This window comes from Eptatretus burgeri, unplaced genomic scaffold (assembly GCF_056783735.1).
Source record: "Eptatretus burgeri isolate ZD-2024b unplaced genomic scaffold, Ebu_testis_v1 Ebu_testis_scaffold_3158, whole genome shotgun sequence".
Taxonomy (NCBI): domain Eukaryota; kingdom Metazoa; phylum Chordata; class Myxini; order Myxiniformes; family Myxinidae; genus Eptatretus; species Eptatretus burgeri.
The window spans coordinates 77,149-97,770 of NW_028225106.1; the positions used below are offsets into that span (position 1 = coordinate 77,149).

The 20,622-nt window shown below is 46.2% G+C and overlaps 1 protein-coding gene across 6 annotated transcripts in view; it reads right to left on the bottom strand.

Annotated features, from left to right (window-relative positions):
* Nucleotides 1–20,622, bottom strand: part of LOC147006635 (uncharacterized) — a 45,751-nt gene that overhangs the window by 19,126 nt on the left and 6,003 nt on the right. For all 6 annotated transcript variants that reach the window (XM_085868281.1, XM_085868278.1, XM_085868282.1 and 3 more), the window contains exons 3-4: nucleotides 19,171–19,370; nucleotides 18,793–18,927 (exon numbers count right to left, since the gene is read on the bottom strand). In XM_085868281.1, the coding sequence (XP_085724407.1) occupies nucleotides 18,793–18,927; nucleotides 19,171–19,306 (271 nt within the window). In that variant the 5' untranslated portion in view covers nucleotides 19,307–19,370. The remainder of the gene's footprint in view (nucleotides 1–18,792; nucleotides 18,928–19,170; nucleotides 19,371–20,622) is intronic.

Genomic DNA, 20,622 nt, shown 5'->3' on the forward strand with positions numbered 1-20,622 from the left:
AGGGTGTTTGGATATGGACACCCAGCAGGATTAAAAACAAAACCTGTCAAAGGGTGGAGGAGCTCCTTGTGAGCCAACGGCCATCCATATCTAGTGCCCAACTGTGTCTGCGGACGTCCTCCTGCAGTTGGGTCACTTCTTATTAGGAGGTTGGTGGCAGGATTTGCACTCCGGCCACCGTAAAACGCTTCATTCCGCAAAACGCAAAAACGCAAAAAAATATGAAAACCCATTCCGTGGGAGTACCTCCTGTGCAGCTTCCCTTCGCAGGGCAGCTCACCGGATGACGGGATTGGGGCAAAGCCTTCGGGACCCCCAATCTTTGATGATAGGAGGGAAACCACGGGGTAACATCCCTGGGTCAGATTGCGGGAGAGTGTGTCGGAGTGGTGCTGAGGTGTCGTCCACCAGACGGCGGTCTCCTTGGGTTAACCTGAGGCGGTCCCTTCGGGTGGGTGCCTGGATTGTCCTATCCCTAAGAGAGGATGATCACCTGTCTCTGTTATCATCTGAGCTCAAACGTTTGGACATCGGGATTGCAGCTCTCTCTGAGACCGGATTGCGGCGAGATAATGGTGGGTGGTTACACCTACTATTGGTCTGGTCGCTCTGATGGTTACCATACCCAAGGAGTTGCTGTAGCTGTGTCCAATAAGCTGACCCCAATGATAATTGAGGTAACACCGGTCAACGAGCGTATTATGAGATTAAGGATTCGTCACTCCTGAGGTGTCATTTCCCTGGTCTCTGTTTATGCTCCGACTGAGGCGAGTGATCTCACCGTGAAGGATGCATTCTACGCCACACTCGAGTCTGTGGTTGATCAGTGCCCCAGACGAGATACACTTCTAGTCTTGGGGGATTTCAATGCATCGACTGGAACTGATAGGGATGGTTATGAGGTGTGAGTTGGTCCCCATGGGTCAGGAACTATGAACCAGAATAGCACTAAGTTCCTTGACTTTTCAAGAAGTCATGGACTTAGGGTGGCTGGTTCATGGTTTCAGCGCCCGCAAGCTCATCGCTGGACTTGGTATTCCAACGCTGGCGGTGTGGCAAAGGAGATTGACCATGTCCTCATTGACGGTCGTTGTAGGATGATCCAGAACTGCAGGGTCTACCGGAGTGCTCAGTTCCTCAATACTGACCACAGGCTTGTTGTAGCAACTCTAAAGCTGCACCTTAAATCCTGGAGAATGGTACCATCCCAGCCTAGGCTGGATGTTGCCAAGCTCAGGGATGAGAGAGTAGCTGAGGAGTTTGCGAACAGGCTGAGTGGACACTTGGGGGGTCTGGGTGCTTTGGGGGGTCCTGAAGAGTTGTGGAGCGCCTTGAAGACCACCGTCCTTGATGTTGCCGGTGGATGCCTTGGAGCTCACCGCAGGGCAAAGAAGAATTTTGTCTCTCAAGGAACACTGGATACCATTGACCAGAGTCGCAGGGCCAGGCTGAATGGCAGAGCTGAGCTGTTCAGGGAGCTGAGGCGTAAAACTGTACGTGCACTGAGGGTGGACAAGGAGGCCTATGTGCGAGGAATCTGTGAGGGGGTAGAGCATCACCTGTGGACAGGTGATTCTCGTCCCGCTTACAAGGGAATTCGCGCATTACGTTCATCCAAGCCCATCCCTCGGAGCACTGCAGTTCGAGCAGAGAGTGGTAGGCTCTTGACAGAGGAGTCTGAAGTGAAGGCCCGCTGGGCCGGTTACTTTGAGCGGTTGTACCAGGCTGATCCCCCAGCTGTCGAGTTGGACGTCAAGGGTGTTGCAATCCCTGTTGCTGACCCTCGAATCAACTGTGGTCCACCTTCGCTTGTGGAAACACAGGCTGCGGTGAACCAGTTGAAACGGGGAAAAGCTCCAGGGATCTGTGGCATCCATGCCGAACTTCTCAAGGCTGGTGGAAATGCTGCACACGTGTCGTTGCATGCAGTTTTGTGCTCTGCCTGGAACACAGGCATCATCCCAACTGACTGGAAGAGGGGCCTTGTTGTCCCTCTCTGGAAAGGGAAGGGTGATCGCCAAGACTGCAACAACTACCGAGGGATGACGCTGCTCTCAGTGCCGGGCAAGGTCTTTGCTCGGATAATTCTTGATAGGGTTCGCCACCATCTGCTTGAGCACCAGCGTCCAGAGCAGTCAGGCTTTACACCAAAGAGGTCAACAATTGACCGTATCCTTGCACTTCGTGTCCTCACCGAACGCAGACGAGAGTTTCGGCAGGGGCTGCTTGCAGCCTATGTTGATCTCTGTAAAGCGTTCGATTCAGTGAATCGGGATGTCCTCTGGAGGATTCTTGGTCTTCGTGGGGTGCCACCAAAACTGATCGATCTGATGTCTGAACTCTACTCTGGTACTGAGAGTGCTGTGAAGTGTGGTGGTACCATCTCTGACTTATTTCCAGTTGTTACTGGAGTTCGTCAGGGATGTGTACTTGCCCCCACACTTTTCAGCACTTGTATGGACTGGATTTTAGGGAGGATGTCGGAGAGATCAAGTTGCGGTGCATCATTTGGGAATGTCAAGATCTCGGACCTTGATTTTGCAGATGATGCAGTCATCTTTGCGGAGACTTTAGACATCCTCTTGCGGGCCCTCGAGGTGCTGAATGAGGAGTCGGAGCCGTTGGGATTACGGGTTTCTTGGGTCAAAACTAAGATCCAGACTTTCGGTGACATCTTGGATGCTGCTGTCCTGTCTGTGTCTGTTTGTGGTGAGGATGTTGAGGTCGTGGAGAGATTCACTTACCTTGGCAGTGATATTCATGTCTCTACTGGCTGCCAGAGGTCAATAGACGTCTGGGTCGGGCCTGGGGAGTCATGGATTCACTGGATCATGGGGTGTGGCGCTGCCGGTACCTGTGCGGGAAGACGAAAGTCCGAGTCTTCAGGTCCTTGGTACTTCCAGTCTTGCTCTATGGGTGCGAGACTTGGACTCTGACCAAGGATCTGAGACGGAGACTTAATTCCTTTGATACCAGGTCTCTTCGGAGAATCCTTGGCTATCGCTGGTCGGATTTTGTGTCCAACGAGCGGTTGCTGAGAGAGACTCGGATGAGATTTGTTACCTGCATAGTCCGTGAGCGTCAGTTGCGGCTGTATGGACATGTGGCTCGTTTTCCTGACGCTGATCCTGCTCACCAGATTCTCTCAGCGAGGGAGTCTCATGAGTGGAGGAGGCCAGTGGGCCGACCACGTGCCTCATGGTTGCAACAGGTTGACCATCATCTCAAGGAGATGGGGATGGGCCTGGCATCTGCCTGGGGGATGGCCAGACGGAGGCCCCTGGAGTACCGGCGGAAAGTGGACGCAGCAACGCGCTGTTCTGGCACATGCTCCCATACCTGACCAAACGTGCCCTCAGGGAGAATGGCTGGTTTAAACAATGTTAAACAAGTCCACAGGGAGAATGGCTGGTTTAAACAATGATAACCATGCCCTCAGAGTGAATAGCTGGTTTAAACAATGTTAAATCTATCTATAATTCTGGCAATCTCTGTGTGTCTGTGTGTACGTCTGCGACCGCCTTACTCGACAACCCCTGGTCCGATCTAATTGAAACTTGCCAGGAATAATCGCTGGGGACCCGAGAATGTGCCTTTTCAAGGTTTGATATTAATCGGACAAGCGGTTCCCAAGTTACGGCCATTGATGTGTCAACCAATGACAGGACACGGTGCTCTGACATCAAGAATGACGTCACCATGTTTTTGTTCGTTTTGCACGATTGACGTCACAATTCTTCTTCTTCGTTTGATATGACGTCATAATTGACGCTGGGGACCTGAATATGTTTCCCAGGTGTTTCCCAAGTTATGGCCATTTATGATACGGTTGGTCCGATCTAATCTATCTTTAATTCCAGCAATCTCTGTGTGTGTGTGTGTGTATGTGTGTGTGTGTGTGTGTGTGTGTGTGTGTGTGTGTGTGCGTGTGTCTGCGACCGCCGTTTCTCGACGACCGCCGGTCCGATCTGATTGAAACTTGCCAGGAATATTGCCGGGGCCCCACGGATGTGCTTTTCAAGGTTTGATATTAATCGGACGCGCGGTTCCCAAGTTACAGCCATTTCTCTCTCGACCAATGACAGGACACGGTGCTATGACGTCACGAATGACATCACAATTAATGTTTATTTATTTATTTTTTATTTTGCACGATTGAAACTTGCCAGGAATATTGCTGGGGACCCGCGGATGTGCCTTTTCGAGGTTTGAGAGAGAGAGAGAGAGAGAGAGAGAGGCTGCACATACTGGCACTCACCTACGGGCACGCACATACGGGCCCGTACTGGTTGAAACAATTCCCCAATCCAGTCGTCATTTACGATAGCGAAGGAACGAAGCTGCACGTACGGCCACGCACCTATGGGCCCGCACCTACAGGCCCGCACGTACAGGCACGCACGTTCGAGCACGTACACGATTGACTGACACGATTTTTTTTTTGCACGAATGACGTCACAACTCTTCTTCGTTTGATATGAGGTCACAATTGACGCTGGGGACCTGAGTATGTGCCTTTTCAAGGTTTGATATCGTTCTTCTTCATCCGTTTTTGCCTGGAGGCCACGCACGTCCGGGCACGCACTACAATTATAATTAAAACATTCCACATGAGTCGTCGCCCCAATGGTGAAAATTTCGTCTCAATCCGACCGGCGGAATATCCGACATTGTGTGCGTACCTGGAATAAACGTTCTGGTCCGACTTGGTTGTTTTCTTGCTTTTCCCCCTCATTCCTGTGGATACGTCACATTACCCATAAGGCAATGCAGAACCACAAGATCGTGTGGTATTCGATGTAAAAAGTCTCCACATTTCCTTGAGACACCCCATTCGGTTTACCCTGTCAAAACACAACTGTTCAGGAGACGGGGCTTCACACACGAGAAAGGAGACAGTTACAAGTAGATACGATGGAGATGTTTCGACGGTTTACCCTGTCAAAAAACCGCCAACAAGCAACACCAACACGTCGAAGACAAGTCGTTTACTCAGTTTTAACGTTTCCTCAGGTTAGAGAAAGAAAATTGAAGGTTAAACAAAATCGATGATGTTTATCAAGTGCAGTCCCAGAATCGACGATGAAAACGAAAAAACCGTGAAATGTACAACATTGGAGGCGCAAAGCATGCCGGGATATGCCGAAGCCACGCCTCCTCTCCCATTGCGAGTGTTATTTAATTTACTCGAAAACGACGACCCGTTCATGTAAACGTCGACACGCTTAATATGAGAGGTGTGCTATCTTCTAAAACCGCGATATTAAAGTGGGAACGCGTGGTTGTTTGATATTAGGGAAAGAACGCGGTTCGACGAGGTTCGACATGTTAAAATGGTTATTTGTGTTCGAGAAGCATCCTTTCACAATGTTTTGAAGCTGTTTAAAGGGAATTACAATTGTCACGATTTTTCGGGGTTTCCCATCGTGGAAATGCTCAGGAAATCATGTAATTAAGTAAACTCGCTTGGACTCGACGGGACGAGAAACCGGCTCGAATGTGAGTGTTATAAAATGAGAGGAAACACAGCGAGTCGGATCCGGAACAGGTGTTCCCAACGACGTCCTCTTTTACTCAATAAAATAAGCAATCAAACGGGAGAGCCACACCAGCCCCAGGCACCGTGCACTTGGTCAGCCGCAGTGCCGAGCGTGCTGTTATGTGCTGGAATTGTTGAGGAGATGGACTGTTCAGGGTTACATCTTGGGTTGTTTCATTTATATTTCTCCCCATACAAGCAACAATATATTTATTTTCTTTGATGTATTGGCCAGAGAGCGGTACAGACCTCGTCTGATACTTGAACTCGCTGCCATACTTTTGAAAACCTCCTCCCAAATTTGTCCGTGAAGGCTTGGGAATGGTCCCCCCATTGATAATACACAAAGAATAAATGTCGACTTGGATGGTGGGGATATTGAAGGATGGACATCGTGGTGAAGGACTGTGCAGGAATGAACATCGTATCCATTCTTTGCCATCTTACCATGGAGACAAGGAGAACATCATATCTCTGGTTCACTGGACGTCCTGACTCTAACATGTCTCATGAAACGACGCTTTCAAAACTTCAACTTTTATTGTCGATTCCCCCATGTTACTGTGATTTTAAATCTTAACGAGCTCCAAATAAGGGATTTTACTGTGTGGTACTGCACCTTAAACAGCTCCAAATAAGGGATTTTACTGTGTGGTACTGCACCTCAACTAGCTCCAAATAAGGGATTTTACTGTGTGGTACTGTACCGGAACTAGCTCCAAATAAGGGATTTACTGTGTGGTTCTGTACCTTAACTAGCTCCAAATAAAGGATTTTCCTGTGTGGTACTGTACCTCAACTAGCTCCAAATAAGGGATTTTACTGTGTGGTTCTGTACCTTAACTAGCTCCAAATAAGGGATTTTCCTGTGTGGTACTGTACCTTAACTAGCTCCAAATAAGGGATTTTACTGTGTGGTTCTGTACCTTAACGAGCTCCAAATAAGGGATTTTACTGTGTGGTTCTGTACCTTAACTTGCTCCAAATAAGGGATTTTACTGTGTGGTACTGGACCTTAACTAGCTCCAAATAAGGGATTTTACTGTGTGGTACTGGACCTTAACTGGTTTAAATTGAGAATGGCTGGTTTAAACAATGTTAAACATGCCCTCAGGGAGAATGGCTGGTTTAAACAATGTTTAAACTCGTGCGGGCCCATAGGTGCGTGCCCGTACGTGCGTTTAAATTTAATTGTGACGTCAATAGTGACGTCATAGCACCGTGTCCTGTCATTGGTTGACAGATAAATGGCCGGAACTTGGGAACCGTGGCCGTATGTGCAAACAAAAAAAATTAAAAAAAAACTTTCAAACCGCGTGCCAGAAACAACAACCACACAGGCCGTTCCTTCGCTCTCGCGTGCCCGTACATGCCTGGCCGTACGTGCAAAAAAAACAAACTTTTAAACAAACTCACAGGCCATTCCTTCGCTCCCATAAACGACGACTCGATTGGGGCATTGTGTTTATCTATAAATGCGCATAAGAAATCGAGAAATTATTAGAATACATTAAGTCATCACTATCCGGAAGTAGTGCGTGCCCGTACGGAATGTTCACATGCAATCCACGAATAATTATCGCTTGCATTGAAGTAACAACTGCTGTGATACTTACACACACAGAGTTAATTAAAATCCAAACTAAAATCAAGTTTACCTCACTGTCTATGACATCCCTAGCCATGACATTCGCTGCTATTGACCATTGCCACTCCTACGCCACGGTGAGGCGACAGGGTAGAATTTGTGGGAGACCTGAAAGTACAGTGTCATTAGGTATTCCATGTTCGAATTATCTTGCCAAAACGAAGTTTTTGCAAGATATGTTAGTCAGCTTGTATGTTTTTTTTTGTTTGTTTGTTTGTCTGTAATCACGTATAAAAAATTCTGCAGAGCACAGTTATCATTGGAAATTTTTGTAACTTCGCATATCAGGGGCCTATAGAGGTCCCTTTCAGCGCATAAAATTTTGAAGGTCAAGGTCAAAGCTCAAGGTCACTGTCGCAAATCAGGGGAGTCGACGAAACCCTTATTTTTTGAGTAATTTTGATCGGATCGTCTTCAAACTTCATGGGAATATAGTTCATGGTCTGGCGCTCAGCTGATTAATTTTTGGTGGCGATTGGCCTTGACCTTCATGGTTAGCGCCTAAGGTCAAACATATTTGACCCCAAGGTCAAATTTTCAAGTTTTAGGAACCATATCGTGTGGTAACTCAAATTGAACACATCGAGGAGTGCTTTCGAGATATGTCAAGCTTGAGACATTATGACGTCATTTGGTGACGTTATGAGGCAAACGCATATTTTTCATGGTTACTCTGTAGAACGATTCTCATCGGAACCTCTCGTAGGCAGATATTCCTCAAGGAGTCGCTCCTGGTGGATAGCAGCTCTGTTCACCTCAGTGTGACCTTTTAGCAAGATACGGGTCACCCTGCGGGTGACATTGGTTTATTTTAGTTTTAAAATAGTTTAAAAAAATACTTTGCAAAGCATACCACCAAAATGAGATGTATTACGTCAGCAAGCATGTTGAGTAGAGCTGAATTCCTTAACACTTCCAAAGGCCACACCGTTTTGACACTTGGAAACAAAAAAAAGTTGTGCACTTTTTTGATAAATTATTTTCAGAACAATTTTTTTTCAATAAATAAATAAGCAGTCATAGACTGGTACTTACGAAATCGTCAACTTGACCTCTGACCTTGTCTAATAAAAGCTGTCTCTCGAGAAGGTAGTGACGCAAACCAGAAGTTTCTTCGATGATTCTGTACCAAATCATAAAAAATCGAATGTTTGGCCTCACTGTGACCTTGACCTTTGACCAATTTTGAACAAAATCTAACCAGCGCTAGCCATCACCCTCCTGAATCACGTGGTGTAATTTGACATTTATTCCTTCTCGAGTTATCATGTTTTGGATGTTTGACCTCACTGTGACCTTGACCTTTGACCGATTTTGACCAAAATCTAATCAGCGCAAGCCATCACCCTCCTGAATCACGTGGTGTAATTTGACATTTCTTCCGTTCTCGAGTTATCATGTTTTGGATGTTTGACCTCACTGTGACCTTGACCTTTGACCGATTTTTACCAAAATCTAATCAGCACTAGCTATCACCCTCCTGAATCACGTGGTGTAATTTGACATTGGTAGCTTTTTCCGTTCTCGAGTTGCCGCGGATTAACATAACGTAAAGGTCACACTCGACGCCCCCCCCCCAACTCGAAAGGATGCCGGGGCGAGCGCGATGACGTCAGCGCGCACACGCAAAATCTTTACGTGATTCAACGACGCGTCTGCTCGAGCACGCTGTGCCACCTGACGAGCCGTGACGCGGCGGGTGAAATATTTTTATTCAATCTTAAAACGTCTCCAAAACATCCGATTTTTACCAGAATTTCGACAACCGAGTGTTAATTACCTAAGCGATCGCAAAAACCGAAGACAAAATAGAATAGACAAAAAAGAACCAGAATAGCACCAAGTTCCTTGACTTTGCAAGAAGTCATGGACTCAGGGTGACTGGTTCATGGTTTCAGCGTCCAAAGGCTCATCGCTGGACTTGGTATTCCAACACCAGTGGTGTAGCAAAGGAGATTGACCATGTACTCGTTGATGGTCGCTGGAGGATGATCCAGAACTGCAAGATTTACCGGAGTGCTCAGTTCCTCAATACTGACCACAGGCTTGTAATAGCAACTCTGAAGTTGCAACTTAAATTTGGGAGAATGGTACTATCCCAGCCTAGGCTGGATTTTGGCAAGCTCAAGAATGAGAGGGCAGCTGAGGTGTTTGCGAACAGGCTGAGTGGACACTTGGGGGGTCTGGGTGCTTTGGGGGGTCCTGAAGAGTTGTGGAGTGGCCACTGTCCGTGAAGTTGCCAGTGGATGTCTTGGAACTCACCGCAGGGAGAAGAAGAATTTTGTCTCTCAAGGGACACTGGATATCATTGACCAGAGTCACAGGGCCAGGCTGAATAGCAGAACTGAGCTGTTAAGGAAAATGATGCATAAAACTGTACGTGTGCTCAGGGTGGACAAGGACTGTACCTATGTGCGAGGAATCTCTGAGGGATAGAGCATCACCTGTGGTCAAGTGATTCTTGTCCCGCTTACAGGGGAATTCACGCATTGCATTCCTCCAAGCATATCCCTCGATGTACTGCAGTTAGAGCGGAGAGTGGTGGACTCTTGACAGAGGAGTCCGAAGTGAAGGCCCGCTGGGCCTGTTACTTTGAGCGGCTGTACCAGGCTGATCCACCAACTGTCAAGTTGGTTGTCAGGGGTGTTACTAGTCCCATTGCTGACCCTCCAATCAACTGTGATCCACCTTCGTTTGTGGAAACACAGGCTGCGGTGAACCAGTTGAAATGGGGTAAAGCTCCTGAGATCTGTGGTAACCATGCTGAACTTCTCAAGGCAGGTGGAAATGCTCTGCCTGGAACACAGGCATCATCCCAACTGACTGGAAGAGGGGCCTTGTTGTCCCTCTCTGGAAAGGAAAGGGTGATCACGAGGACTGCAACAACTACCGAGAAGCGATGCTGCTCTCAGTGCCGGGCAAGTTCTTTGCTCAGATAAATCCTGATAGGGTTTGCCAGCATCTGCACCATCACTGTAGTCTTCAGCACCAGCCTCCAGAGCAGTCAGGCTTTACACCAAAGAGGTCAACGATTGACCGTATCCTTGCTCTTTGGGTCTTCACCAAACTGAGACTAGAGTTTTGGCAGGGGCTGCTTGCAGCATTGGTTGATCTCTGCAAAGCATTCAACTCAGTGAATTGGGATGCCCTCTGGAGGATTCTTGATCTTCGTGGGGTGCCACCAACACTGTTCCATCTGATGTCTGAAGTTTACTCTGGTACTGAGAGTGCTGTGAGATGTGATGGTACCATCTTTGACTTATTTCCAGTTGTTACTGAAGTTTGTCAGGGGTGTGTACTGCCCCCCACACTTTTCAGAACTTGTATGAACTGGATTTTGGGGAGGATGTCCGAGAGATCAAGCTGCGGTACATTGTTTGGGAATGTTAAGATCTCTGACCTTGATTTCGCAGATGATGCTGTCATCTTTGCGGAGACTCCAGATATCCTTTTGGGGGCCTTTTAGGTTTTGAATGAGGAGTCAGAGCCGCTGGGATTATGGGTTTCCTGGGTTAAAACTAAGATCCAGGCTTTCAATGACATCTTGGATGCTGCTATCTTGTCTGTACCTGTTTGTGATGAGGATGTTGAGGTAACGGAGAGATTTACTTACCATGGCAGTGATATTCATGTCTCTGCTGGCTGTGATCCAGAGGTCAATAAACGTCTGGGTCGGACTGGGGAGTCATGGATTAACTGGATCATGGGGTGTGGCACTGTCAGTACCTGTGCAGGACAGAAATCCGGGTCTTCAGGTCCTGGGTGCTTCCAGTCTTGCTCTACGGATGTGAGACTTGGACTCTGAGCAGGGATCTGAGACAGAGACTTCCTTTGGTACCAGGATTCTTCGGAGAACCCTTGGCTGTCGCTGACCGGACTTTGTGTCCAATGAGCGGTTGTTCAGAGAGACTCAAATGACATTTGTTACTTGCATGGTCCGTAACTGTGAGCTGTGGCTGTTTGGACATGTGGCTCGTTTTATCAGCCAAGTATCAGTTTTATCAGCCAATATCAGCCTAGTGCTGATACTGCTCACCAGATTCTCTCAGCGAGGGAGCCTTGTGAGTGGAGGAGGCCAATGGGCTGACCACGTGTCTCATGGTTGCAGCATGTTGATCAGAATCTCAAGGAGATGGGGATGGACCAGGCATCTTCCTGGGGAATAGCAGGGAGGAGGCCCCTTGAGTACTGGCGGAAAGTGGACGCAGTGACGCGCTGCCCCTGCACATGCTCCCACACATTCTCCCACACCTGACCTGACCTGCATGCCAATAAATCATGAGGATGAGGGGAAGATGTTAGATATAATCCCGATGAAATGTTAATGGTGTTATTATCTGTCTTTGGTGAAGATGATCGCCTCTCTGTCTTACAGGAACGATTTTATCGTTATAAACAGAAGTCTGAAGACATTTTAACTTGTTCCTTTAAGAGTTTAAGTTAATGGACATTTATGACCGTATAACTGAGAAAGACCATGTATGTTTGCAGCAAGTAGACAATTTTCACTTAAGGGTCATCGAGCTGAGACAGGGAGTGATAAACGTTTAGCCCAGGAGCTGAGATGGTTAAACGAGGAGCTTCCTCATTTGTCTTTCTTTGAGCTTTGAGACAGAGCCATGCGTTGGGTGGGAACGTTGTATACTAGCCAGAGTCAGTGAGTTTCATGCCATGAGACTGCAGCAGAAAAATATTGAGTCGCCAAAGTCTTTGAAGGCCAAGGTAAGAAGAAGAAGAAGAAGAAGAAGAAGAAGAAGAAGAAGAAGAAGAAGAAGAAGAAGAAGAAGAAGAAGAAGAAGCAGCAGCAGTAGCAGGAAGGGCAGCGGCGATGCCGCCAACAGATCGATGAGTTGCTGAAGTTTGTGAAAGAGTAATCTACCGTTTCTCACAAGAAATCTACCGTTTCTCCGTGACCTCAACATGCTTATATGTCAACCAATGAAACTTTTTTCCTTCCTGAAAGTCCCTGTAGTGTAAGGACCTGAAAGTTCCTGTAATGTCCATCTTGTTTAACCTGTGTACCCCGCCCCATCCCTCTCCCTTCCACAGATCTCCTCATTTCTCTGTTCCACACTGTTTTTTTCTTTTCCTTCAACCCTCTCTTGTCTCCTGCTCTCCTTGTGGTATGTTCTGTGTGTTCGCTCTCCTCCGAGCCTCGACAGTGTATACAAAAAAAGGCTACACGGTCATTTGATTGGCGTTGCTGTTACTGTAACTCACCTAATCACAGAAAGAGGAACTGTCCACAGCAGAATCGTAAGATTTCAACAAGTAGAACTTGTTATGGAGAGCCACACTGCAGGTTCACTGGAAGTAGGCTCACTTCTGCTTAACACTATTGGAGAATGTCCGGAATCCTTTGTAGAGTTCGATGGAGTGCAAGTCAGGTGTCTGTTAGGCACAGGTGCACAGGTATCAACGATGATGGAGTCTTCCTTCAAGCAATTTCTAGTTAATAGAGGCTTGACTGATGCGGTCATTGATTAGGATCCATCTCGCTGATGGACAGGATATTCCATTTGTGGGCTACACTCAGGTGAATTTGAAGCTTTTGGCCTGTATATTCCCAAATATGGTGTTCCTTGTCATGAATGCTATTCAAGGTTCCATGGCAAAACACAAACAGGAAGTGCTGGTTATAATTGGGTCTAATGTTTTTCAAGAACTATCCAATTGTAAAAATGTTTCTGGCAGTGAGCACAAGGATTGGCAGACTTATAGCTATGTATGAGGAAACTAGAGTTTCCTGTTAGGTAAATGTAGATAGGTGTAAAGTTAGAGTGGCAGATTAAAAAAAAAACCTGTTTTGCTTCCCGCTCGTTCTGGTGTTACTGTACAGTGATCCATTAAGCCTTCAGCCAGATCTGATTTTTGTGGTTTTGTAGAACATGCAAATATAGGTGAAGTTCTCCCAGATGGCGTTTGTATCGGTCCTCCACTAGTGACAGTTGGTGCTACAGGTGTTATTCCAGGAGAGATAACTAACTTTTCTGAGCAAGATGTGTACTTATAACCAAGCACCCAATAAGATTGACTTTCTTCAGCTGAGAGAGAGAGAGAGAGCCTCAGGTTGAGTTAGTGTCAGTCGGTGTAAATGAGGTCGAGGTCAGAGGTTATGGTGACAAATGTATGTTACAACCTCATCCAGCTCAACAGTTGTTATCTAGAATGGATGTTGGAGTCAATATTTCCGAATACCATGAGGCGGAAATGAAGGAAGTTTTGTCTCAACATTGAGACTTTTAGCTCATCCGATGAAGACCTTGGGTTTGGTCAAGAGATAGAACACCGAATCTACAGTAGTGGTGATCAACCAATCCGGATGGCCCATCATAGAGTGCCACCTTTCCAGTGGACAGAAGTTAGAGAGTAATTGAGGAAAGCACTGGATACTGGCATCATACGGGAGAGTTCTATATGGGAGCCCGTATGCATCCCCAGTTGTACTTGCCCAGAAGAAGGATGGTAGCCTTCAGTTGTGCTATGACCATGGAGCTTTGAATGCTAAAACAAGAACGGACACTTATCCTCTGCCCCACATCGAAGAAGCCCTCGACGCCTTGCCAGGTGCCAAGCTTTTCTACAGCCTCGACGTTGCCTATGGATTTCACCAAATCCCAGTGGCTGAATGTGCTATTGAAGAGACAGTGTTACAAGTGGGAACAGGTGGCTTGTATGAATACCTGCAGATGTCCTTTGGTCTGACCAAAGCTCCTGCAAGATGAATAAAGACCTCCAACTATGACCAATTAACCTGGAAGAAGATCCAGCAGAAGGCCTCCTCTGTAACTAGTTTGGCCATCTATAGGGGCCTCAAGAATAGTGGACAGTTGCATTTCGTGCTCAGTGATTTTTATTTATTTATTAAATTCAGTGCTAATTCATAATAACCACAGTTATGAAAACTACCAAAATGTGAAATGTGTGCTCCATTCTAGGATCGACGGGTGTTTATATTTCTGTCCTTTTCTCTAATCATTCAGAAGTTTATTTTGGTTCCCAGGAAGTGAATGTAGACATGTCTTAATTTGCATTCTCTGAAAATGAAAGCAGAGCTGGAGTTCTGCTTTCTTACGGTCTACTTCCAGACTGTTCCTCTGGTTTCGCCAAGCTGTGGTCATCATTAGATAAACCGTTCTTGCTACATGGTATTGAGAACATGTAGGCGCCGATTCTCTTAATGTTCCTGAAATGTTATCCTGGAACGGCCTACGTGTACCGATTATTTGAAGAAAGAATGCTCCAGGCAGCTTACCAACACTTAGAGGTTTAAATCACTTTTACTTTATTTTAAAAACACCCTGGACAAGTACTGACGGTAAAAAACGTGCTTTCTCCACAGACAACCACCAAGTCACCAGACAGGGAAGAGCCATCCTGGCTTCCAAGCAGCAGCGATGATGCAACACATGGGTGGAGCATAAATATGCATGAGGAAAAATATGAATATGCATGAGGAAAAATATGAAAATGCATGAGGAAAAACATGAATATGCATGAGGAAAAACATGAACATGCATGAGGAAAATCATGGGTGGAGCATAAATATGGATGAGGAAAAACATGGTCAGAGCATAAATATGCATGAGGAAAATTATGAATATGCATGAGGAAAAATATGAATATGCATGAGGAAAAACATGGGGGTGAGGTTGGTGGTGAGGTGTGAGGTATGGGGGTGAGGTTGGTGGTGAGGTATGGGGGTGAGGTTGGTGGTGAGGTATGGGGGTGAGGTTGGTGGTGAGGTATGGGGTGAGGTTGGTGGTGAGGTATGGAGGTGAGGTTGGTGGTGAGGTATGTTGGGGCTGAGGTTGGGGGTGAGGTTGGTGGTGAGCCTTGGTAGTGTTTGGTGGTGAGGTGGTTAGGCATGGGGCTGTTTGGGGGAAGGTGTTGGTGTTGGTGTTTGTAAGGGGAGAAGGTGGTGGTGGTGGTGTTTGTGAGGAGAGAAGGTGGTGGGGATGCGAGGGGGGAAAATGCATGAAAAAAACACATGAACACCCTAACGATCGTGTTTCATTCAGTTATTCAATAAGTTAGTTGTAATGTTGATTTATTTAAGTACCACATGACACCCTATGGGGAAGTTGTTGGTTTATGTTTCCTATTATTACCTTCGCATTCTGCGAAAGGTTATGTTTTTGGTTGGCGTGCTCTGCAGAGTGATTTATACGTGATTACAGACAAAAAAACAAAAACACATGAAGGTCAAGGCCAATCGCCACCAAAAATTAATCAGCTGAGCGCCAGACCATGAACTATATTCCCATGAAGTTTGAAGACGATCCGAACAAAATTACTCAAAAAATAAGGGTTTCGTCGACTCCCCTGATTTGCGACAAAGTGACCTTGACCTTTGACCTTGACCTTCAAAATTTTGTGCGCTGAAAGGGACCTCTATAGGCCTCTGATATGCGAAGTTACAAAAATTTCCAATGATAACTGTGCTCTGCAGAATTTTTTATACGTGATTACAGACAAAAAAAAAAAACATACAAGCTGACTTCGTTTTGGCAATATAATAACGAATATAGTGGTCATATCACTTATATTTTTCGTGAAAATATTTTTTCGTGAACCAAAAACACCAAAAGGAGGAAGGAAACAACAGGAGAAAACAAAACCACGTGTTTGAGAGAAACCCGAAGAGATTCTTCCACGAATTCGGGAAACAAAAGCAGAATGTGTCAACTCCCGCTGAAAAAGAAAGGTGGGGAAACATTCTGGAAAGGAATTATTAGAAATCGAAAGGAACGTAACAAGGAAGCAGAATGGATCGTAGACTTGGAAAAGAAGAAGCACCATGAAGGTGGAGGAAATGTCTCCAGTGATTATAATTGATGAAGAAATAAATAATTAAAAACTTCAAAAAATGCCACCAATTTTTTAAATCCAGGCCCAGACGGAATTCCAAACTTCTGGTTAAAACAACTTGATGCTCCCCACAATCACAACACCAGGACATTCAAACAACTGATCCAAGAGGAAAAGGAAGTGCATGAGTGGTTTGGAGAAGGAAACACATTTCTCATCAAAAAACTCTGAAGAAACCCAACTTCCTCACAAATACCGGCCAATAATATGTCCACGAACAACATACAAACTTCTAACAGGAATTATGACAGAAATAATGTTCCATCACTGAACCCAACAAGGAGGTTTCGAAGGAGAACAAAAGGACCACCACCCACGACTGAACAAGGCCGTACTTGGGAATTTCGAAATGTGAAAAACCAAATTGTCCACCACCTGGATGGACTATAAGGAAGCTTTTGACAGTGTTCCACATTCATGGATGATAAAATGCATGTAAATATACAAAATCAATTCCCAAGTATCACAAAATCAATCGCAAAATAAAATCCCAAAATCAATCCCAAAACGGAGGAAGCAAAGGAGAGAAAGGCTGTCTCCTGAACTGCTCAATTTAATGTGGTGCAAGAAAGACACCTTCTCTGAATTTCATGTGACAAAATTAATTTTAAAACTTACTCAAACAGTGAAGGAGGAATCTGGAGTCCACGGTATGCTGAGAGTGGGATACTTCAGCAACCACATTCCCTGATGACAAATAACCAACTTCACCTCGCTGTATGTTGGTTGCTCTCATGTGCTGGTCGGTCGACTTGTCGAATCTACTGCCCTGCTGTTGTCTTGGAGATGACTTCAAAGCAGGCATCTCCTTGCTGGCCTTTTCGAAAAGGCAGCCTGCCCGTTCCTCCATTCTTTCCTCACATGCTTGCAGTCACGTATTGTCCTTCATCGCTTGGAGAACCCCAATTCAACCTCCCTCAAAGACAGCTTGATATGTGGACTCAGGTTGTTCTCCATGTTGGGGTGTTACAAAGCTTTCAACCTCTGAGGACTTTTGCAACACAATTGGCCTGTCGGATTCATCCGATGTGCACCCACTGGACAAAATCTTTTAAACATGATCACAGCCAACCTTTCACCTCTTTATAACCTGCTGTGGTATATTTTAAAAACTGGTTACCTGAGATAAGTTGTCAACTTAAGAGTCGTGAGTGAACGACTCTGATCCACACAATTTAATTTTTGTCACTGATCTACACAAAATGCCCCATAATGACAAATTGAAAATATTTTTTGTAAATATTTACAAAAAAAACTGAAATGTCTTTCAACATGAAGTATTCAACCCCTTTGCTCTGGCATTCCAAATTGAGCTCAGGGCATACAATTTCCTTTGATTATTATTCTTGAGATGTCTAAACAACTTACCTCGTATCTCTCCCTGGATAATCCCTCCTCCGGTATGACAGACCTGAGCCTCGTCCTGGTGGAGGAGTTGCTCTCTTCATCAAGGACTCTATTCCTAACTCTCCATGCACTGACCTCACTCCCCCACACCCCCCAGGAATACCTCTGACCATGGCTTCCCCTCCACTCCAACCTCATATATTTGTGTGTGTTGTTCCGTCCACCAAACAGTGATGACTCCATTTACACCTCACTCTCCGAAAACATGGACCAACTTAAATCCTCTCATCCCAACTCTCTCTTCCTCATATGTGGTGACTTCAACTGCCATCATGCCAGTTGGTTGGGTGTGGGTACCTCCGTCACCTTCCATGCTACTTCAGAAAAATACTTCTGCGACTCAATGGGACTGACTCAATCGGTCAACTTCACAACCGGGATCTCAACCAATGGGACTCAATCTCTTCTGAATCTGATTTCGACCATTTTCCCTGAAAATATCTGTTGTTCTTCCTCTGCTCCAATCGGTTCATCTGACCACATGCTTGTCAATGTTCTGTGGTTCTCTCATGACAGCCAGACATCTCGCTCTACTTCCTCTCCTGTTGCAGTCAACATGTTTCCCTAAATGGAGTTCTCTCATCCCCTCTTCCTGTCCAGGCTGGAGTTCCTCAAGGTCGCGGTGTGGAATGTTGTTAAACGTGTCCTTTAAGATCCATCCATGAAGACCACACTCTGTACAGATTGAGCATCAATGCTGCGACAGTAGTTACCTGGGATATTGGACACAATCCTGGACAGGTGTCCACTCTGACACAGGATACTCAAACGGCTCAATCATCCCAGCAAATTGGCACTCATTTTGCCAACCTCAGAAGGATGACAAGCTGAGTCAACCCCACCTCATATTCATTCAACAGGTAAGTGGGATTTGAACTCAGGACCCAAGTAAACCAAGTCCACCACCCAAACCATTAAACCAACACCAGGTATACCTTTATGATATTTTACCAAAACAGATAAACAGAGTCGGTACAAACACACCTATCCCGTGACAATGGTTTCATAACAGTTCTTACAGCCGGTAAAAGGTCGAGGTCACAGCTTCAGGTCAAAATTTCGTGAAAAATGATTTTTTCGGTCAAACTTTGACCTTGAACTTGTGACTTCCATCCATCGAGCAGAATTAATTAGTTTCCTGGTGAACTCTCAGCAACTCTGCTTTACAAACAGCCGACTCGTTTAGTGGTCACTTTACTTAGTTCACCCTTCACATCTTTAAATATAATATTGAACATAATTTGGCCTCAAATAAGGTTGGGACAGGACGAGCTATAAACTCCCAACCTGGTGATGCACAGGGAAGGTGTTGCATCAGTGAGCATACCTTCCTCTGAAAGCAAAGGTAAGTCTCTTGTCTTCTCATCCAGTGATTCCTCGAGGACGGTAAAGATGCCACTGCAGTCCTCAATAACAGGCCACTGTGTGTCGGTGCAGAGGTCCATCACCACAAGTAAATCATCTGATTTGTTGTAAACGAGATTAAAGAAGAATCGAATGATGAATGAAGTGATGAGGTATAAAATGATGTCATACATGTACAAGAGGGAGGGGAACATGTCATGGATGGGATTTCCATTCACAATTCAATTCCGGCTCCGCAAAAGACATCGTGACATTCACGAAATCAATGAGTTCCTGTGTCAGTACACTGCACGGATCAGCACGGGAAACAAGTTCTCGGTACGGAGTGAACGTCACGTACCGGGTCTGGACCCCTTGTCCTTGGGTGATTCGATCATGGACCCGCGGTTTTCCGGGGAACCTCCCGGACCGACCACGTATCCTCCATCGGAGCCGCTCGTGGATCCCGGGGTGTTCTCTCTGAGATCTCGGGTCATGGTGGACCGCACGTCGTGTCGGGTGAAGGACGGTACGCTGTGGTAACCGAGTGAAGAGCGCGAGCTGTTTGGGGAAAAAGCTTACCGGGAGATCACGGTGTCTGATTGGTTCCCGCCACATCACGTGTCCATGATTTAAAATAAATGCAAAGATTGAACGTTTCGTTTTTACTGATTGTTTGTGTTTCAGATTGTGTTGTGAAAGTGGAAAATCGAGTCCGAGTTCGTCGATGATTATTCCCTCGATACGAATCAACGTTCTTTATTTTTGTTTTTGTATTTATCGACAATCTTCCCTCCATAACGGAGTTATATATGGGTACGTGGGAATGTGGGAATGTGGGTATGTGGGAATGTAGGTATGTGGGTATGTAGGTATGTGGGTATGTAGGTATGTGGGAATGTGGGTATGTGGGAATGTAGGTATGTGGGTTTGTAGGTATGTGGGTATGTAGATATGTGGGTATGTAGGTATGTGGGTACCATACCGAACCCCCCCCCCCGCCCCACCAAGTTTCGTCGAAATCCGTCCAGCAGTTTTTTCCGTAATACTGTTCACAAACAAACAAACAAACAGACAGGGGTGAAAACGGTAACCTCCGTCCATCTTCAATGGCGGAGGTTAATCAGTCCACAGGGAGAATGGCTGGTTTAAACAATGATAACCATGCCCTCAGGGAGAATGGCTGGTTTAAACAATGTTAAACGTGCCCTTAAATTGGTTTAATTTAAACAATGTTCAGGTCAGGTCAGGTTCGATCTGTGACCTGCTACAGGTACCATGTAAACCTGTACTAACCTGTTCCATGGTCGGGTTGTCGGCCTCTAAACCGTCTCCCCCACCAGGTTTTCTGGTGAGGGGGTGTTTGGATATGGACACCCAGCAGGATTAAAAACAAAACCTGTCAAAGGGCGGAGGAGCTCCTTGTGAGCCAACGGCCATCCATATCTAGTGCCCAACTGTGTCAGCGGACGTCCTCCTGCAGTTGGGTCACTTCTTATCAGGAGGTTGGTGGCAGGATTTGCACTCCGGCCACCGTAAAACCCTTCATTCCGCAAAACGCAACAACGCAAAAAAATCTGAAAACCCACTCCATGGGAGTACCTCCTGTGCAGCTTCCCTTCGCAGGGCAGCTCACCGGATGAAGGGATTGGGGCAAAGCCTTCGGGACCCCCAATCTTTGATGATAGGAGGGAAACCACGGGGTAACATCCCTGGGTCAGATTGCGGGAGAGTGTGTCAGAGTGGTGCAGAGGTGTCGTCCACCAGACGGCGGTCTCCTTGGGTTAACCTGAGGCGGTCCCTTCGGGTGGGT